We start from the raw sequence: 21,950 nt of genomic DNA, 5'->3' as shown, positions 1-21,950 counted from the left end.
TGTTATCGTTTTGTTTGAAGATCTCTTCTTTGGCTTTACACGGAGACAGTTGGAGTTTTTTTGGTTTTAGTTTTCTCCTACTTTTAAATTGCTGTCTTTATTCTGTCTCAAATCCTTGTGTTTGCAGTATTTCACACCATCCCTGCTGTGTAGGCCTACTTCATGTAGTGAGAGTAATCTGCATGTTTAGGGTTTAACACAAAAGTATTCTATGACTTGATGCGTGATACAGTTTGCTGCTGTTACAGTAGATTTAACTTGTGCTTGCTCGGTGCCTGTTCCCCACGTGTCTGAGACACAACTGGTCCAACCATTCTGCTTCTCATTACCAGTCACGTCCTGATGAATCCACTGCTGCTCATATTTCCTCTACAGCTTGGGAGCTGAAAGACTTATGAGCATGTCTGTGTGTGAGAGAGACAGAGAAAGAGAGGAACACCACTGTGCCCCAACACACTCCTTAACCGCTACCTACCGCTGCTCTGCCGTTGCCATGGATACAGTGCCCTCTCTCCCCCTCTCTCGGTGGATATGGAGGGATGGGGCTGGAGAGGAGAGAAGTGGCTCTGGCTGCTGCCTCTGCGTCATATTCATACCAGTGCAGCTGAGAGCTCCCCCCCCCCTTTCCCCCCCTCATCCTCCTCTACTTTCCTTCCTTCCTTCCCTCCTTCCTTCCTTCTCATCATCCAATTTGCACACTGCTAGATCCCACCTCCATTTGTGTGTCCTATCTACATCTGCTCATCACAGTCTCCTTCTCTCTCTCTGCTGGCGCAGCTTGGTTACCTCTGCGTGGCTGACCCAGGCAGACTTTTTCGAGTGAGGGTGGGCACAGAAGAAAGAGAAAGACAAAGGTAAGCGTTGAAAAGGGGGATGTTTAAGAGTGTTTGTTTCTGAGAAAGAGTGTGCAGAAAAGAAAGGGGGGGGGGGGCAGAACTGCTGCAAGACAAAAGACTGAGAGGTAAGCATTAATGGCATGAACTCACCTGAGATAACAAGTATACTACCTGGAGCTTTTTAAACATTTTGTTGGGAATTTTGAAAAAAAAAACAAGGTTGTCAGTGCATGTGAGCAAGTGTTTGTCTGCTGTCAGAGGACAACATGCTTAGAGTGTATTAGTGTGCGAGCAGATGTATACCTCAGTGAGCAAGGCAGTCAGTGTGTCTGTGTGCAGGCACTTTGCTGTCTGTCACATAATGTTATGGAGCTGCTGCATGTTTCCACAGTGAGAGAACAGAGGGGGAAGTTCATTATTCTCAGAGCAGCTTTTTGAGCGATGTGTTGATGTGTTGACATAGCGGGAATCTCTGTATCTGCAAGAGGAAGAGAAGAGAGGAGAGAGAGAGAGAGAGCAAGCCCGACAGTGCAGTCAGTGGTGAAGTGCTCAGCTTCAAAGCCTAATCGCTCCTGAAAACAGAAGCCATTTCCCAAATCACATTCACGCACCCCTCCTCCTTTTTGGCTCTCTCACTCTTATCTCTTCATTTTCTCTCTTTTGCAGTGTTGGGATGACTCTCTATCTCTCATATCTGCCTTTGTTCAGAGTTCACCATTTTACAGTAGCAGAATCTGCTGTAAATGTCAAACCCAGCAGATCGCGACCTACAAGGCGCACAAAGGACCAAATGGTGACTGAATAGAAGCAAGACATGACAGGGCTCAGAGAGAGGCAGACCTTGTTGAAAGAGAAACAAAGTGTTTGTATGTGTGACGTGGAAATGAAAAGAAGGGGAGAAGACAAGTAAGGGGAAAAGAAGAGAAGGCCCGCAGGGTTATTCATTGTGTCTTGGTCCTGAAAACAATGTCTGACACCATGTATGACATTTAACTGTGATGCCTCTGCCAGTGTGCTGGTGTGTGGGGAATGCACCTGCTCAGCTTTCGTTTCAGTGGAGAAAGTTGTTTGTCTTTTGTTAGTATATTGGTTGGGAGTGACAGACAACAGAAATCTGAGGTTTGTTAAACTAGGCTTCAGCTCACTTTGAGGGGGCTTCTTTAGTGCAGAGGATACATAGATAGGCCTATACTAGACAAGTGGTTTGATGTACCCCCACAGTCATAATTTTAAACTGAATGGTATTTAAAACCATTATTATATAAAAGTGAATATTAATACAAAAACGTTTTATATAACAATTGTCAAGTTTGCATTTGTATGACCTCACCAGAAACTGGACATAATTTTACTCAGTTTATCTATTACTTTTATCCATTTCAACCATTTATCAATTACATTCAATTAAGTATTTCAACTGTAATATTACCTAACTAGTTGAACTGTTTATGCATTACTTTAGATTTTTCCATCACATTTAACCATTTATTTCAACCGTTCATGGGTCATCCATCACTTTTAAGCAACTATTTTAACTATCCATTACTTTTTAGCCAACTGTTCAGACTTATCTGCTTTCTTGCTTGCTAACTACGTAGTTTCATGCACTCTCAATTGCATCATGTAATATTCAAGTGTTACAGCTGACTCAATATTTTTTAAGAAATCATAATTTCTATTTTGTCAAATAAGTAGAGCTCTACAGTCCTTACAAGTACTGCATGGCAACCGCAGAAGTACCCCCTGGGGGTATATTAGCCTTTTTTTGGTAATCACTTTATAGTGTAGTCTGTGTCACCAGTCCTGGTGTATTTCTTTGCAGTCAGTCAGACTGAAGCTGTATTTCTTTAAACATTTTCTATTTTTTCTTGTATTACTTCAGTCACAATGACTCCATGATATGGCTCAGTCTGTTATCCACCTGACAAGATCAGGTGCACAAGCAACAAAGACATCCAGCTCATGGGAGTCAGTTATGTGTGCGTGTGTTTGTGTAGTGGAGTGTGAGATTATGAGATTATTGGCTCTGAGAACAGGCACGCTTGAGTCAAGAGAAGTTATGGGATGAACGGGAAGGGAAACCAGAGATGTGGAGGAGGGAAAGGAAATGAAACAAAATCACATCAAGCTGCAGAAAGGTCGAAGTAATATCAACAGGGTGAGGAGATTAAATAGACAGAGCGAAGTAAGATTAAAAAGCGAGAAAAGAGCAGAAAAGAGGCAGCTGCTGGGCAAACAGTCTGCAGTCAAGTCAGACCGTTTACCTGCACCTCCTGTTGGGTGTGAGCGTGTGCACATCCGTAATGCGCGCTCTTACTGCCTCCCATGGGTCTCCAGTGTCCCTGCGCTCCATGTGGGCTTTGCATTTTTAATCGATACTGTCTGTAGTGATTAACACCAGTCTTCTCTGGGCAACAGAAAAACAGACAGGAAGAAGCAAGAGAGGGAGACAGAAAGAGATATGGAAATCTGTCATACAGAAGGCAGGGTGTGTGAGTGAGTGTTTGTGTGTGCTATATGTGTTTGTTTGGCAGTAATGACCCTTTGCCTCTGGGCTCCTACTGAGTATGTTTATCTCCCACAGCAGCACCGGGCAAAAATGGACGATACATCACTGCCACACACACACACACACACACACACACACACACACACACACACACACACACACACACACACACACACCTTCTGCATTTTTTTTCTCTTTCCTCTCCTTTGCTCTAATTGCCTCCCTCTTGCATGTTCCCTTTCACAAACAAATGCACAAACACACAGTCCCTCGCTCCATTTCATATTACTTACTCCAGTCCCACATTATGTAAAGGCTCTTTCTTTCTATTTCACTACTCTCTCATTTTCCCTCCCACTTGTGTTGCAATATGCCTATTAATGATGCAGCTAGAGCACAACTGCCAACTTCCTGCCTCTGACAGAGAGAGAGGAGTGTAGTTGTGTTGTGTACATGCCCTGCTTTGTACCACTCCCTCTAATCTCTCCAGCCCTCTGTCTGTGTTGTTTTTCCTCAGAGTTAGCCCATGCGAGCAGCGTGTGGACTGAGTGCAGCTGTTTCGTTCAGAGCAGAGCCCAACATGTGAGAAGATGTCTGTTGGAGGTTGTGCTTGTCCCGGTGAGTGCCTACTCTTTCTCCTTCTTTCTCCCGTTTTCCTCCTCCGTCTCTGTGCTCAGTGGTGCTGTCAGAAAGATGACTTATGTAAAAGTGCTGCAAAGCCGCCTAGGGCCAGTGTCAAGCTGTGTGTGTGTGTGTCTGTGTGTGTGTGTGCATGTGCATGTGCGTGTGTGTTGGTGAAGCCATGCTACACTCTCAACACATGTCCTAAAACAAGGTTATAGACTGAGGCTACCACGCTTTAGGATTGAGTTGTTCAGCAGACCCTCTCAGTCACGCTAGCTTGCTGTGCAGCAGATCAATGGCTCTTTGAGTTTTGCCACGTACAGAGACACTGAGATATCAATAATACTTTACTTGCTGGCTCTTTTCACTCCTTTTCTCCACTTTATCTAGCCACTATAGGTCATTATTTGTGCTCTTATATGTATCGAGTTGTTGGAAACCACTGATTATTGTCACAGGAACTGTTTTTCATATTTGTCCCATGGGGCAAAATTGAATGTGTCAAAAGTACTTTGCTCACTGCAAAATGGTTTAAAGCCGGTCTTTCTTGATGATGGTACTTAAGAAGTTTTAACAAAGAGTTAAATTTGCTTGGAGTTAAGCTGCTGTTTGGATATTAGGCAGCTCTTCGTGATTGTGACTTTGCATTCCTGCATATTTTAGTTTTTTAATGCAGTTGTTACGCTTGGCTTGGCTTTTCCTGAAACCAACATTCTTGAGCTTTAAATTAAGGTTACATAATATATTATGGTGTCTTATTGGTACTCAGTATCCACACTCTGCTCTTGTGCTACTGTGTCAGAGCAAGAGGAAGGAAATCTAGTACTGTCCTAGTTTGTCTTCACACGTCAGTCTTTGGCAAGCAAAATGTAGCAACTTTTATCAAGAAGATCTTACAATCTGTTCTCTCCCATAGTGTTTGATTCTGTATGACTTTGGAGCAATTTCTATTTAACGGTACCACAGTGAGAGCAGGCGGGCTACAGAGACGGTTGCCTTGTGCACAGTAAAAGCCTCACAGTGCCAGGGGACGGAGTCTGTGCAGCACAAGGGAGCAAGTAACAGATAGAAAATTGAATCGTAACATCTGCTCAGGGGGATCTCAGAGAGGGGAGATTGAATTAGGGTGTCAGTATCATTTTAATGGGGCTGCTCTGATACATTGGTAGTTGCCTATCAGATGGAATAATATTAGAGAGGCCTCTGCTTGATGTTCTTCCTCAGATCTTTTCTCTACTTACTCGCTCTCTCCTGTAGTTTTCCAGAATATCTGCCTCCTTTGCTCTCTCTGATGATAGACTTAACTCTGGAGCAGAAACTTTTAATGACATCCACATGTTTTTTTATGTATGCAAGGAGAAAGAGGCCGAACCAGAGAGATCTGCCATGTGCATGTTGTGTGCGCCAACATTCAAACACTCACAGGTTTACACATGCAGGAAATGTGTGCACACGTACAGCATGCACGTACACTCGCACACACACATACATCTTCACAAGGAGCCTGCTCAAACAAGTTTAGGCTGGTGGATCTGTCAGATAACCACAGGGCAACATTGATCAACAATTTCTCTCTTCCTCGCTGTGCGTGCGCTGTAAATCATTATATTTGAATGCTGGTTTGTTTACATTCTTGTACAATGGTGGATGGAAGATCCTCCCCATCCTTTGTGTGTGAATCTGCATTGAAAAAACAAATCCTCTCTTATTCTACACCACTTTCTATTTTCATCGGGTCCCATTTGTCTTTATTTTGTTATTGGGTTAAAGCATTATAGAATAAAGGGATCTGAACTGAGCGTATTTGCATGTGACAGAATGTGAGCCATAATACTAAACAGACTCCTCCTGTCTGTCTAGTTCATTGACAACCCTGTGACATCCTGCTGTTGTTGTGACTTTGCTGTGAATCAGCCTTTTTAAGGCTTTGTTCCCGGCATGAAGGAGATCCGTCCTAACACAGTGGAGCCAATCACATCTTTTGTTCAGACTAAATGGTAAAAATAGATTGCCTGTGAGCTGAAGATACCCCCCTCTCTCCCCCCATTCTCACATGCACTCAAGCATGCGCTCCCCTTTGCTCACCACTCTCTCCATCTCTCACCCATCTCACTCTAACCACCCCCCCCTCCCATTTTTGCCTTCCTCATCTCACTCTCCCCCCCCCCTCCCTCTCTCCCTCTCTGTCACTCCCTCATCCCTTCTTCACTGCCTTTTTGCAGTAACAGTGGTGTTACCTCATGCAGAAAGTCACATGGCTCCTGATTGGAGAAAAGTGACTTAAAGCAGAGCCAAGATGGCAGCCAAACAGCAAGGGCTTTTTTGATTACCGTTACACAACAACAAGACTGCCTCAGCTTTATCTCACTGCGCTGAAAGCCTATGCCTCTTTTTTTCCCTTTCTTCACTTCTTCTCTTCTCCTCGTCCCCTCCTCTCTCTACCCTAGTGAGTCTCTCAGATCTTGTTTGCTACATCAAAATGGCTGTGTGTGCAGAGGCAGAGAGAAAGAAGGAATGCGTGGGAGACAGAGATGCTGGGAGTCAGAGAGATGGGGGGTTGGGGGGGGGGTGCAGATTGGAGACGTGCTATAGTGATGTCACATCTGCTGCAGGCCGACAGGATGGCAGAGGAAAGCTGGCATGTGCCACAGCCGGGAGGAGGGGGAGGATAGGGAGAATGTGTGGGAAGGGAAAAATGATTTTCTATCAAAGATGTGCAAGCCGCAGAGTCTTTAAAACATGAAAGCAGGTTTGGTACTGAGGTAGAAGGTGATGGTAACAGTGCTCCGATTGAAACAAAGCTATGCTGAAAACAAAAGGTGTAAAAAAAGCCGCAGTTATTTGAAAGCTTTGTGCTGAATCTCTGTGCCACCTGTGTATTTGAAAGTATGACTGTCGTGTAAATTTAGCATACAAACCATCTACTAGATAAGTTTATTTTTTGCAAGACTTTATGAATGTATATTGAAGTAAACAGCCTGCTTGATCTGGTTGGTGTCAAAGATGAATTGAACAGACTAGATGTGATAAAGTGTATGTAAATCAAGGCGAATATTGATATTTTAGCTATTAAGGGATTTCTGCTGTACATACGAATGTTTTTTGTTCTTTGGACAGTAAAGCCTAACAAATGTTTTTCTAAACTGATGTCAGAAATTGGAGGACTTGGTAGAGTTGGTCCATTTACTTGGAATAAGCGACTGACTCATCAGGCTTATAGAATTTGTAATGGGACATTAAATTAAAGTATTCTGGGCCTAATGTTGTGAATTAGATAAAGTGCCCACATTCCAGTAAATTCAGGTGCTCTTTAAATAATTTTGTGCTGCCTGTTTTTCTATTGGTCAGTTTAAGAACCAACATTAAAACTGAGTTGTGCAGTATTATAAGAAGTGTAAGTTATATTTTATGGTGGATTTTCATTTTTTTAATAACACATTATAGTAGTATGTTTGGGTGTGATATTTATTTCAGGCCACATCATTTCATTCCTTGGATGTTGGCACAACAACAGAAGCCGTAAAAATGACCAAGCTGCACCAGATCCTGTCTGTCAACAACAGACTAATTCTGCCTAAATTCAGATCAGTGACCTCTGTTGCATTGTCTACAACACCACCCTTCACACAGACATTCACATACTAGCTTTCTTTTATTATCCTTCTTTATCTTCAACACATGCTGTTTGACTTCCTCCTGTCAAGCCACAGTTGTGTCCTTTGGGTGCAGTCTGTGTTAGTTCTGTCTGCTGCCTTTGTTGCTATCACTACCAGTCAGGTGTCACATTAGTTTCCCTGACAGGTTTGTGCTTTCACTGTGGTGTCTAGAAAAAAGCAGCAACAGGAGTCTGAATGTGCAGTTCACCCGGCTCTCTTCAGATTTCCCTACTACTGCTTCACTCTCTGTCACAAGACACAATACGTTGGAAGATTTCGAAAAATGCATTCAAAGCATGTTTCCACGTGTATGGTGTATGGCCTGTGTGGAGTCAGTTTAGACTTGTTTACAGCTCACCTCAGTTCTACTCAACTGAAAAAAGAAAAGAAAAAAAAGGTCTAACTGTAAGGACGTCTGAGTAATGGACCAATCTATTTGATATTTTTCTGTATTATAGATCACATTATTATGTGCCATGAAAGTGCATGTAAGGCATTTCAGTGTGAATGCTGCTATGCAGTCCACCTCTGCATAAAATAGCACATGCAATGTGGTCTTAGGAGCTAGGGATCTATAAATACAAGAGATCGTGTGTAGTACAAGACTAGTTTTCCAGGGACTAAAATAGGACTTACTTCTTGTGTATATGACTGCCATTTAATGTGATCACTGCCTGCCAGTCCTACTTGCCAGGTACTCTGTGTGTATGTGTGTACTAAATGTGGCTCTTACTGAGTACAGATGAAATAGGATCCAATTGTCAGGACTGAAACACTCCAATAGTAATGTATGTACTGTATGCAATATCCCATATTTTGTGTCGTATGATCCTCATTTCCATTTGGCCCATCTTTATTTGTTTTCTGTAATGATAATGAAGATAATGCAGACTTCCTTTAGATGCCTAAGTCTTAAAATATAAGCAGTATTGTGCATGCAAAAGTTATTGTTATAATCATGTATCATAACTAAATGATATAAATGAGAGATTTTCTAGTTTTTATTTTTTTTTAAATGTTAGTGTACAGTATAAACTCCTGTAAAAAGATCATTTTACTGTATTCTACTCTTTTCTATTGTGAAACATGAGGATGTTTGCAGCATTTGCCAGCAGAGGGAGATGCTGTTCTGTCACATCTCTTCTTGTGCCAGTCCATCAACACTGAACAGAAAGCAGGCTGGGGAATCATTGTTTTCAACAAGAGATCCTGGATCTAGTCTTATGTTACAACAAAAGACTTTAGTCTTTCTTTTATTCCCCCTGCAGCTGTTTAATAATTGATTTTCTGGTATAACTACACAGTCACTTCTCTAGAGAAAGAGGTTTCGAGGTGCATCTTTTTCCAAAATGTAACCAAGGATGTAGCCCACAGTTCACACCAGATATTTTTGTGGCACCCCCCTCCAGTCTGGACACTGAACACAACCTACAAATGATGCTGTGTATCTGCTTGATGTGGTGTTTATGCAGTATCTGACTGGTGTGGGTCAGATGTGTTTACTTTCTCAATGAAATGCTTGCTTCGCTTCTCTCATCTGCTCTCCTGGTTTATATAATTCTACAAATTGACTGGCAGCTCAAGTGAAAGCCTCAACAAATTGAGCTTTAAATGCACTCTGAGACCACAAAAGGTTTTCCAGGCTTCAAATATATTGCTTGTAAACATTAAAGTGGTTATTGATTAAAAGTGAGGCTGCAGATTATACCCTTACATAATCTGGGGCTCAGGACTGTGGTCTAAAGGATTTGAGTCATCCGTCAAGTCAATCATTTTTCATAAGCCTTTACAAAGTTGGCTTGAAACAGCCTTCTTAAGTAACTAGTCTTTGTCGTAGATTTGCTAAACAAAACGTCTGAATCACTATCATTTGTTTTTTCAATTTGGGATTGTTACAGTCAGGACGGACTGTAAAGTACTGGATGACCAGTGCTGGTTCACAGTGTTCCAGCAGCCCTAGTAAAAAAATTCCTTTTCACTTTATTCCTCATGACTTTATTACGATATTATGACTGAATGAGGTTTCAATGCCCCCACCATACAAAGGTTTTATAAAAGCACCAGGTTGGAAAAACATTCTCAAATACTGAAGGTTTCACAGGATATAACCCTGCGAAAAAATATGAATGAATACAGTTTCCATTGCACTGGTATCTATTGTTTATATTTGAAATGTAAGCATTATATTATTCCTCATTAAATGTGTTGATATAATGTTAATATTTTTGCACATCCTGTACACAACTGTACAGCTTCCAATTTTAAAAGCTATATTTTACATATTTGGTTATAGTCCTTGTTATAGTATGTTGATAGTATCTTTTTCATATGTTTATGGTGTGGTTTATCATGAATCTGAGGGCATCATATCTGTCTAAGACTTGCAACAAGAAACACTGTAAACTTAATCTCTGATCTGCCAGTTGGTCACACATTACAAACTTCCAGCCAAATATTGTTCAAAACTTCTACATTCTAGTCCCCAAAGTTTCCATAATAGGTCCTGAGTGAATTATGTGGACATGTGTATACAATTATGCACATTTCAAGAAAACTTCCATTTGATAGAATGGTGAAGTGATACAAACATAAAGCCAATTGACAGTGTAAACATCATACAGCTTCAATGAAGAGCTGGAGCAAGCTGAGCTCATACATAATATATGATGCTGCCAGACTGTGGAATAAGATTCTTTATTCCATTCGTAATAACTGTACCTCTCAAGTGGACCAACCTTGTACCACTCTGGTGTGGGGACCAATGATGTAGCTACGTATGAGTCCTGGACAAGACAAATTAGTGTCCCTGCATGCATGGCTGTCAGGGAGGCAGGCCTGTGTTTTGTCCCGGGCCTGTGTTATGGGATGGGCGGGGGAGCCTGGAGGAGGCGGGGCCTTTGTTTTTTTCGTGTCTCGGCTGGCAGGAACAAAGGGTCCTGTAGTAGTAGTAGATAAGATAGCACCATCCCCCAAACAAATGACATTTAAAACATTTAGTCGGGGATTGCTAATTGACAGGAACCAGGGCAACTAACTGGAGTGTTGTACTTTCAGTCGCTATTCGTCTTGTTTGTGATTGTAGGACTAAGGTTACATTATCAACGACCGGGAGCTGGAGTTTTCACCATCCAGCCGCTCCGCCTAGCAGCGAGGCTAGCTGGCTAGAAACACCGAGCAAAGGTGTTGAGCAACACCGCGTATCGGTGGACGTTTCTCTGCAGGTAACTCAAACTTACAGCCTCACTACTTTGGCAGCAACACTGGTTCCCAATAAACCGCTGAAACTGCTTGTAATCAAGCACGGGGAATTATAGCTAAATGTGTGGCGGTGATAGCGGTAACGTTAGTTTAGCAACTAGCTAGGTTAATAGCTTAGCAATGGCATCCTTCCTCTGCAAACTGTTAATGAATGCGGCCTGCCTTTCAGTGTACGTCTGGTCGCGTGTGTTAAAGTGATAACGTTACCGGCCTTCGTCTTTTGTTAATGTCGACTGCATTTCCACAGACCGAGAGCAATATATTTACACCAGCAAACCGTGCAAGTATGTTTGCATTCTAAGCACATTGCTTTGGATGTGTTATTGGCTTAGGGCCAGCCTCTGGATGCAGCTCTATTGTTTGCAATGAACAGTTTGGGCGGATTGAACTGCACTAAATTCTCACTCTTTAAAGCTAATCTTTGTTAGAGTGATTATGCATAATGGTCTCTCATCTTCTTATATTAAATTATGCTGACTGGCAAGACGTTATGTCTGGCTCGTGAAATTGTCATTATACATGCTTCTGTTAGATTGGGTCCTATAATCCGTAGAGGCTGTAGATAGGTTTAACTCTGTCGACAGGACCTGTTTCGGGTGCGTGTTGGTGTTTATATAAGGTGAGAATAAACTCTGTCAGCATTTGTGCAGAATGTATGTTTCTGAATGTGGAGGCGTTATATATCGGAGAAAATACGACTAATTTGTTGCATTGGAATTTGTGTTTTGGCACAATGTGCATCAGATTCAACAAAGACTTCATAAGTGGTTGAATGCTGTCTGGGACTGGTGGGGGGAGGGGGGGGTTCTATAGGTCAGCGGTAATTCATAGAGAACCATTGTTTGCTATTCCTGAACAGGTTCACCCATATAGTAATGGGGAGGAGAAGATGACCTGCCGTGACTCTTTCTGGTATACTGAATCAAGGGAGTAAAGGATGAGAGAGATGAAGGAGGAGTTGTAGATGTTCAAGGAGCGGAGACTGGGCTGTGAAGGAAGACAGACAGAGCACAGTTCACACAGGCATACTTAACCCCAACTCATGCCTTTCCCCTCCGTTTCTATTTGTCTTGACTTAAACCATCACCATTTGTAGAGTAGTCTGACTGTGGGGTATCCATTTAGTTCACCAAAAGTGATGTGAAACGATTAAAAGATACAGCTATCGATCCTCTATCAGAGTAGCCCACGTTGATTCTTTGTCCCTCTGCTGGTTTTGATTTGGTACAATCATCATTTATATACCTAGCTGATAGTTTGAGTGTTGTGCATCAATTGTGACATAGTCACAAATTAAACAGCCTTCAGTTGCCTGTTGGGAATATTGGATTTACAAGCAGGGCCAGCATTAACAATATTATCAGGGGGCAAATACAGGAACAGTTAAGACTCTTTATGATCTCAACATTACTTGTTTGTATCACATTTTTCTCCTTATGTCCTAGAAAGTAGTGAAGCTGTAGTGTGGTTGTGACTGGCCAGTCTGGGATTTCCAGGGGTTATTTTTCTCAACTTCCACTGGTATACACATTGTTTGGTCAGACCTAATTACAAGCAGCAGTAGTAGTCCAGTAGGTCTCCTTCTTGAGTAGAGATACAGAATAGATGTTTTCTCAGAGCCCTGATTGTTTGAGCATGAATCCCTTATATGGACAGACGAGGGTTAACAACAGCTGGGGTAGCAAAAGGGAGGGGGGGGATGGGTAGAAGAGGCAACTAGAGGGACACACAGCAGAGGCATGGTTAGGATCATATGAGGCTGTATGCAGAAAAGAGGGTTCTCTATAATTGTATGGATGGTACAAGAACACAAAGAACATGCCGGACCATCTCATCTGCTTGTATTCCCCCCCCCCCCATTTCACTCATTGTTTTCTCACATTTCTGCAGGCTAATAAATATGGCTTTTTTTTCCCCTCCTTGTGATAATTTTTTTTTCTTGTCAATTTACAAGATTGAAGATGCATTAGATAATGAAAGCAGCAGGAAATTGTTTTGGCAGCGTGTGTTTTTTATTTGAGTAAATCTCAACAAAATCATCCAGCATTGGATTACTTAGATGATGCTGTGATTTAAATGAGCTAAATCTAAAGTAATCTAAATCTCCTCTAAATCTCTGCCCTTTTTTCTCCTCCTCTGCTGTGTGTTTGTGTGCAGGCTGTTCGTCAAAGTCATTCAAGCTGTACTCTCCTAAGGAGCCCCCCAACGGCGGCAGCTTTCCCCCCTTCCATCCAGGCGCTATGCTGGACAGAGATGTTGGGTAGGTCTGGGTTATATTGTCACGACACGAGAGTTTCTGTCAAAAGGAAAATATGTCTAAAACTAAGGCGCCTTTTTAACATTATTTCAATGTCTCCTTTTTTACTTCTTGCAAGCTGTTAGTTTTGATCATTGTTGTCTTGACAAATATGTTTTACTGAAGAATACAACATATATTTTTAGATGCTGATGGTTTTTTATAAATTGTAATCTACGTCTAATATTTTACGACTTATGTGTTAGCATATTTTTCAAATTGGAATGTTTGATCACCCCATCTTTAATAGTGATATCGGAATAAAATCGAGCGAGTTGACCACACCGAAGCCGATTTGGTTTTAAATGTGGTAATAAAGCAAAAATAAAGAAGCTACATTCACCCGAATGAAAAGTGGCAGACAAAGTTGGATGTTACACTAACGCAGTGTGGCTCTCATTACTTTTTAAAGTATATTACATGTATACTTTTTTGTTGCAAGTGCTTTTCTATACATCCCTGTTCTGTATTGTAATGTGGATTATTATGTACGCTCTGATAGCCTTGAAACCTAACCCTGAGATCAAAGTTCAGAGGTCATGTCATATGATACATATAGTACTAAAACACTCATTCTTAATGTTACTTACCGGTATGTTTATTAAAAAATTATTGCTGATGTTTATATTTTTTGTTCTTCCTAGGCCTACACCCATGTACCCCCCATCATACATGGAGCCTGGAATGGGGTGAGTACAGTACATGCAGTTTAAAAAAACTATTATATTTGGGTTAAGGCAATACCCCGATTTCTCAAACGCCACGTAAACACCTTACTCTGGTTAAATAACCGGAGTTCTAATAACCCAGTTAACAAAGGTAGAGAACTCCTTCAGTAACCGGGGTATTCCTCCATGTATACACCTTGTCTTATACACCTATGATTGGTTTAAGCGTCTGCACATGCTTCAACTGCCCCTCCCCACTCAGCTGGAGTGGTTTTTGAACCGGAAATAATCCGTCCGTGCTGTGAGTCGGTGAGCGATGCCCAAATTAGCGGGCCATCGGCAGCATGGAGCCTACGGCCCAAATGTTTTACTCACCGCTGAGGCAGCAGTGGATATCGGGAGATGGCTAGACAGATTGTCTATCTTGGGGCTGTCAACGTTGTGTCTCGGCAAAAAAGTAGAAGGATCAAGCGCCTAAGCTGCGGCCGCTGGCTAATGTTAGTTAGCTAACAAAGTTAGCTTGCTAATTCCACCTGACACAGGCTAACGTTACTGATATAACTAGCTGAACAAGTTGTCAGTGACATAGGTCAACCGGAAGAAAAAAAACAGTCCGCGTAGGCAGATCGCCACCTACTGTACCAGAGGTAGAGTTACTCTGCCACTCTTCCCGCTCATGTCAACAAGGAGAACTGGCATAACCCGGTTATTCACCCCGGTTACTGCTGTGCATGTAAACACACTGACTGATGCTTGCATAGTGAACAAACGGTTGTGGTTTGTCCCAGCTCAGAACTAATTTTATATAGCCTTTATACCCTCTACTTCATACATTTAGAAGCACATAGGCATTCAATTTGCCTGTACTTAACTTGCTCGTACCTTATGTCATTTGTTTGCACTATGGGTGTGGAAAAGCCACTAAAGCTGCTTGAACTACAGTGTTGAATCCCCTTGTTTTCTGTTTTAGGAGACCCACACCGTACGGGAACCAGACAGATTACCGGATATATGAGCTGAACAAAAGGCTACAGAATTGGACAGAGGTGAGAGTCACTTCATCATTCATACAGTAATAAGAACTCAACATGCGGCACAAAAACAGTTACATTCTGCAGCTCTGTAAACTACTTACTGTTGCTGTGTTTTCAGATTTTTCCTCCCAACTGCTGTCTGTGTATCTAACCATGCTAGGGATTTTTTGGGAAATTAAGCCTGAGAATGCACTGACTTAATTTACATTCAGGCTCTTAATAGGATTATCTGATCAACCTGGCTAAAACGTAATTGGAGTGCCAACTGTTTATATGCCTGAGAGCACAACTGAGTAGCTGTTACGAGCAATGCTTTTTATGTGGCTGTCAGTCTGCACACTTTTACATATACAGGATTTAAACTACACTTAAGTCCAGCAAAACGCCCAATGTCTGAATCGCAGCATGCCTTATTTAGGAATTTAACAGTTTTTGCTTCTTCGCTACACCAACAAAATATGTATTCATCTGCTCATCTTTTAGAGCCCTTCCATGACTATGATGAAGCATGCATATCTGATCTCACGTGATTTTCAAACATCCAGTGTTTTACATAATATATAATCAATACAGATTATACGGAAGAAGAGTTTAGGGATTGTACAAGTGGTAAATTTGAGGAAACATGAATTTCTTCTTTTTAAGTGTTCATTGTTTTATTATTCATTCCCATGCAACTTCCTCATCTCTTTATAGTAAACACTTTTTTAACTGGAGAATATAATAGCATTTATTTCCTCGTCCTGTATTGGACTTGAATGCTATGTTTTATTTTGATTTGAGATGATATGGCAACGTGCCTAGTCATGCTTGCAGAGTCTAAGGAATAAGAATTGAGAGTAATGGTTCTTCCTCTGCTTTCAGGATTGTGACAATCTCTGGTGGGATGCCTTCACCACAGAGTTCTTTGAGGATGACGCCATGCTCACCATCACGTTCTGTCTGGAAGATGGACCAAAACGATACAGTAAGAATAAAAAGAAAAAAGGAAATGCTAATGTTTATTTGTATTTTCAGGTTCTAATTGTAAATGTTAAGACAGTGAAACTATTTTTATTTTAGTAATGTACGGTATACAATTTACATGTCATCTTTAAATGTCCATGTTTTTTTTTTTTTTGTCTTGATGTTTCATATCTTTTAAATTTATCTGAGAAATTTGATCATCATTCATCAAGATAAAGATTGGCATATCTCAGTTAGTAGCATTATGTATATCCTTTCTGCTCTATTTTTAATTTGATTATTTTCGTGTCCGTGTCAGATTTTGTACTACTATAACCACACACCCTCTCTACGTGTATTCATTTGATTGACAAGGTTTTGACAAAGTTATCATTTTTGTGTGCAGCAATCGGCAGGACGTTGATTCCGCGATACTTTCGAAGTATTTTTGAGGGGGGCGCCACGGAGTTGTTCTATGTGTTGAAACACCCAAAGGAGTCCTTCCACAGTAACTTTGTGTCTCTCGACTGTGACCAGTGCACCATGGTGACCCAGAACGGCAAACCCATGTTCACACAGGTACTGTTAATGTCACACTGGATTGAACAATGTACAGCCTTCTCTTATCTTTCTGTTCCTGGTGCGGTAACTTCTAACATATTCTATTTCTCTCCTGTGGATAAGGTGTGTGTGGAGGGCCGCCTGTATCTAGAGTTCATGTTTGATGACATGATGAGGATCAAGACGTGGCACTTCAGCATCAGACAACACCGAGAGGTCCTACCAAGGAGCATTTTGGCTATGCATGTGCGTTCCAGACTCAAACAACCACACACTCACACTCAAATTCACATACTGTACATGCACTTAAGCATCTCATCTTTTCAACCCAATCATGCAGGATCCCCAAATGCTCGATCAGCTGGCTAAAAATATCACCAGATGTGGGCTATCCAACTCCACGCTCAACTACCTCCGTGTAAGCAAATCTCCTTATGTTGATCTTATTCTTCTTTTGATCAATCATTGAATTAAGCTAAACTACACTTGCAACAACATGTTAATACTGTCATGTCTGTTTGGTTCCTCTTTTTATTTTCCCTAAAGCTATGTGTGATATTGGAGCCCATGCAAGAGTTGATGTCAAGGCATAAGACCTATAGCTTGAGCCCCAGAGACTGCCTAAAGACGTGCCTCTTCCAAAAGTGGCAAAGAATGGTAGCACCTCCAGGTAACGCACACACCGCAGTTACGGCAGTGTTGCCCTTCCATTTATTAAGCTGTGAAGTACCCACAAACTAATCCAGTTGCGATTGCCTTAAAGTCGTTAATCTGCAACAGGCCTAATAACAGCTGTACAGAGACTTAAATATGTTATTATGAAACACCTCTTCCCTTTGTCTACTTGCAGCTGAGCCAGCCAGACAAGCGCCAAACAAGCGGCGGAAAAGGAAGGTGTCCGGTGGAAGCACCGTGAGCTCTGGTGGTGGCAGCAATAACAACAGCAACAGCAAAAAGAAGAGTCCAGCCAACAGCTTTTCACTCTCCAGCCAGGTACCTGTAAGCATTGCATCTACTTGACCTCTATCTGCACCTCCAAGTTCAGCTGAGCAAGGTATTGGAGGATAAGACAGAGGGTGGATGGGTTGGAGAGAAAGGCAAGCAGGTTAGAAAGTTTTTTTTTTTTTTTGTGGGTGTAGGGGTTGGTAGCTGGGGTTGTTGGTGTGTTTTAAGGAGGAGGTGTAGCAGCAGGATAACGATAGCATAGGGTGACTTCTGGAGGTGGGGTTTGAATTCAGGTGTGATAGGGGGGATATGGCTTGCTCTCATTAATTATTTTGAGGATGAGTAGATTTACTTAGTAGACCCCCTGATGTGAACCAGTGATGGGCAGTCCCTGGTCTTCTGGGGCCACAGGTTTATGGGTTTATTTAGATGAGGTACTAGTGACCTCCATTACTATGTAATGTTCAAAATATTTGGGGCCATGGGGTAGGGTTACCTTGCTCTGATTTCCAGTGTGACAATTAGGTTTTCTCTCTAAATCCACTGTATCAACACTAAGTCTATCAGAGCACATGATTCACACAGCACTGCTGTCTTTGCTTATTTGGTTGCTTGATTGAGCGAACGAGACCCGAGGTGGAATGAACCCCCCCCCCCCTCCCCTGATGCAGCACTCAAGGATCAGGGATGCCCACTGCTGGCCAGTAGGGAGGGCCCCTTGACCCTGGTTCTTGGAACAGCGGCAGGCAGTCAGGGCCACATGGACTACTGAACTGTGAGGGTAGATGCCCAGACACCACATTGTCCTGTTGTGATTGGGTTAAGAATGAGAGGACACGAATACCTCAGGTTTTTAATACTCCCTTGGTCCGTAAAACTTATCTTGAAGTATCAATTATAATGCATTTCATTAGAAAAAATGAATTTGTAACGCTGGAATTGAACCAAGTTAGAGACCATAGGCAGGAAACAACAGTTACAACTCGTCCGTGCAGCCAGTCATTCCGCGCACCCCCCTGTATTATGGGGATAATATGTACCGGCCCTTGCTGTCCCCTTTAGGACGTGATGATGGTGGGAGAGCCCACTCTGATGGGAGGGGAGTTTGGTGACGAGGACGAGCGTCTGATCACGCGGCTGGAGAACACGCAGTTCGATGGGGCGAATGGCCTGGAGGATGAGGACAGTTTCAACAGCTCGCCTGCGCTGGGGGCACAGTCGCCCTGGAACAACAAGGCTCCCTCCAGTCAGGAGAGCAAGAATGACAACTCCCAGTCATCTCAGTAGAGTGCTGAGGTCCCAGCCAGCCCCTTTTCCAATGCTTAAATCCTACTGGGATCCACCTGAGCCAAGACACTAGTGAAAGGAGTCAGGGAGGGTGGCCTCGGGCACTTGAGTTCAATTGATTTTTGTTTGTTTTGTTCCGTCATGTTCTTTTCGAGACGAAAGGAGAGTGGTTAGGGAAAGGGACAATAGCAACAATAGCTGATGGACTGATAAAGCTCTTTTTAAAGGACAGGGTCAGCAGAATCCCTCTCGCTCCGTCACATTGTTGCACATGATCAGTGGTGCTCAGCCTTGGCCCTTGTCTGCTCGGCTCCAGTCAGTCCTCTTAGAGGTGTGGTGAGGGTGGCGGCGTGTGTGCATGTGTCTTTACCCCCCATCATTGCTCACCACAGTGTTTGAGCCAAAGTTGGCCTGTCCTGTTGTCAGAGTGCTCGCCATGGCGACCATGTCAGTGGGTTCTTGTTCCAACCTCGGGTCTCTCAGGCGTGCGTTTTCCTTGACGACGCACCCCGTTGTTTCTGTTGTGCTCATGTCACAGGGAAGAAATGCTTAGCTTTTATTTAACTTATTTTTTTGCAGGCTGCAGAAAACTGTGTGCACTCTTAGTATCAAAATTCAACGTTCGGTTTTTAAAAACTCAATTATTTGTTTTTGTAGGACCTGGTTGGAACAAAAACCTGTACAGTGCCGGAGCTTGAGGACCGGAGTTGAGAACCACTACGCTAAATCTTAAACACACACACACACACATCCAGACCAGTACACACACACACACACACACACACACACACACACATCCAGACCAGTACACACACACACACACACACACACACACACACACACACACACACACACACACACACACACACACACACACTTACATATATACACATCCTCACATTCAAATACTCACTCACTCTCCTACAGCATAAAAAATTGAGGTACTGGAGAGAGGTGGTACGCAGCATGTCTGGACCAGAGCACCAGATGCTACAGAAGTGTGTTTTCATTTTCTATGTTTTAGACCTGTTTTGAATTGTTTTTATTTTTGTAAACAATTTCTAAAAACTAAACAGACAAGCAAGCAAACAAAAACACCCCAGACTATTCTTTGCACTGTTTTCCACTATTAACTCCCAATCTATTTTTCTTATGAATTGACAGTGTATTTTTTTTTTCTATTATTGCTAATGTAAGAATTGTAAAACATCTGAAACCTGCAGTATATTAATGTATACGTATTGCTGTTAGATCATTCTTATTGTGATGGTAATAACTTCCATGTAAGTCTGTGCTTAATATAATGTCACCTATCTGTGTCAGCCATCACACTGTCATCAGGTCCATTGGCTTCAGTGCTAGAAGGGAGAACAAGGCTAGTGTTTTAATACTGTACTCCCATCTTGTTTGATGTGAGTCCAAAGCAGCACACTGGAAACATTTTCCCCACTAACATCCAGCGCCTGGTTTGGATCTGTTGACTTGTTATTGCAGAACTGTTTGCTTTGTCTTGAATCTCTATCTGGGGGTCCTCTCTTCAGAGAACATAATAACAGAAAACTTCTCAAATTTGCTACTCAAAAATATTTTAAAAACAAGTTTTGACAGGATTGTAAAATAAGAAAAAAAAAAGACTTTTGTATTAACTTAAGTTTCCCAGAAATGTTTTTAATCAAGATTAAGAAAGCTGCAGACCAAGGAGCTACATGTAAAGATTCTTTAGATATTGATTACACTGTGCTGTTTTATGTTTTATGACGAATCATTTTGTTGGCTTTACTCATGTTTGTGTCTGTGCTTGTATATTTTTAGGTAGTCATTTCTGTAAAAGTTATTCAACGTATCCCTCCCTAGAATTATGAGAAACTTAATCTAATGTAAAGAGATGAAAAGCCCTCTTAAGTCTTTTTAAATGTGATATTTTTAACAGTACAATCACTGATAAAAGAATTTTGCCCTCATTTTAGCAAACTGTATTTATTTTTATATGTACTGACATTTCTGTTTAGGTCCAACCCACCTGTATTATACTCATGATGATATATGGAGGAGTTTGTGGGGCTTCTGAGTCAGTTAATGCTAATACAGGTCATTCCATTACTTGTGTTTTTTGACATGGCACTCCCAGGTCGTTCTGGCCAGTTTATCACTATGGTCAAGTATGTTATCATATAAGAGATCGCCATTTTCTGCTGTTGGAGGTACCTGGTCTATCTGAAAACCTATCAGATGCACTAAAAACCAATAAATAATCACATTTAGAAAAAATATTAACCTCGAAGTCATCCTTTTTTATTTTTGTAAAGTTGCTCTATTTTATGGCGAGTCATCCTCTGATGCTGGGAATGTTCCACAATGGAGCAACCTTCAGTGCATTTTGATCAAATTTACCTAAACCTTCAATGATTTTTGTGGTTTTTGTCTTGAAATTTATGTGATGTTTTTTCAGATACATTTCAAATCTGTACCTGGAAAATGGATATTTCATTAATGGTAATATGCTGCTGACCATTGACATTAAATCTTGTCGTAGGGGGGGAAAAAGACTCACTAGGCTTGACCTTTTAGCTGCTGTGTCAGGGTTTTCTGTTTATGTACATGATGTAAAGTGTTGCCTAACTAGTGGGCTTCAGCATCACCCAGCAGCTGATAGCTATTTTAAAGTAATGTGCAGACTCGCCCAGTAGGGGTCTCCCAGAGCACCAGGACAGACTGAGCAGCCTGTCAGAAATTCTCCATTATTATATCTGCGGGATATGCCGTCTGTAAAACCATACAGAGTCTTTAGCACCACTAGTCTACTTTTGTGGTGTATCTACTAAGCAGGCTGACACAGAATTGAATCTAAGGGGAACTTTTCATCACCCTGTGTTTCCCAAGTTGACATAATTTAGGGAATAAGGGTTTGTGATATGTGAGACGGAGCTGAAATGGCCATTCACCCATAGCTGGCTCCTGTAGCACCTCACCATACGGGTGCTTTTATATCTATATATTTTTTGCCAGTTTTCTGTCATTGATAATTCATGTATGGCATCAATAAATTGAATTTTCACTGAAAAACTTTTATTAGCCTAATCTGTGGTGATGAAATCTTTGTTGCTGTGATGTGAAATTCTTTTTAAATCATGCACTAATCCTAACTGGATAAGCACACAAAACCATTAGAGAAAAAATGGGGAAAAGTAAAACCGATTACTAAAATGTTTTTCAGTAATAAACTATTAGATATGCTTTGGTAAATCTGACCTCAGTAAGTTCATAAAATCAGCTATTGCAAAGAATGTTCCAAAAAGTTTTTCTTGCCATGCAAAATGGACACAAGCTGTGC

The 21,950-nt window shown here is 41.7% G+C and overlaps 1 protein-coding gene across 5 annotated transcripts; it reads left to right on the top strand.

Moving 5' to 3' along the window:
• Positions 1-627: 627 nt before the first annotated feature.
• Positions 628-21,688, top strand: ldb1a (LIM domain binding 1a). 5 transcript variants are annotated; one of them, XM_039784835.1, is made up of 12 exons: positions 628-854; positions 3,863-3,963; positions 13,041-13,143; positions 13,824-13,868; positions 14,818-14,893; positions 15,746-15,848; positions 16,233-16,405; positions 16,511-16,633; positions 16,728-16,805; positions 16,934-17,057; positions 17,238-17,386; positions 18,395-19,270. In XM_039784835.1, exons 2-12 carry the CDS (start codon positions 3,936-3,938, stop codon positions 18,617-18,619), a joined length of 1,227 nt encoding a protein of 408 aa, XP_039640769.1. In that variant the 5' UTR covers positions 628-854; positions 3,863-3,935; the 3' UTR covers positions 18,620-19,270. The 5 variants fall into 5 exon arrangements, with proteins under 5 accessions (XP_039640769.1, XP_039640770.1, XP_039640773.1 ...); XM_039784836.1 differs by having other exon boundaries at positions 629-854; positions 17,238-17,380; positions 18,395-18,619; XM_039784839.1 differs by lacking the exon at positions 18,395-19,270 and adding an exon at positions 19,277-21,688 and having other exon boundaries at positions 634-854.
• The last annotated feature ends 262 nt before the right edge of the window (positions 21,689-21,950 follow it).

Source organism: Perca fluviatilis, chromosome 19, assembly GCF_010015445.1.
Source record: "Perca fluviatilis chromosome 19, GENO_Pfluv_1.0, whole genome shotgun sequence".
NCBI lineage: Eukaryota > Metazoa > Chordata > Actinopteri > Perciformes > Percidae > Perca > Perca fluviatilis.
The sequence above is the reverse complement of the archived record's forward strand: the minus strand, read 5'-3'. Positions and strand labels throughout refer to the sequence as shown.

Excerpts from the sequence above, each read along its gene's own strand:
- ldb1a (XM_039784835.1), top strand. The coding sequence starts at position 3,936 with ATGTCTGTTGGAGGTTGTGCTTGTCCCG. Across the intron at positions 16,806-16,933 it reads CCACGCTCAACTACCTCCGT|CTATGTGTGATATTGGAGCC; the intron begins GTAAGCAAATCT and ends TTTTCCCTAAAG. Across the intron at positions 17,387-18,394 it reads CACTCTCCAGCCAGGTACCT|GACGTGATGATGGTGGGAGA; the intron begins GTAAGCATTGCA and ends TGTCCCCTTTAG.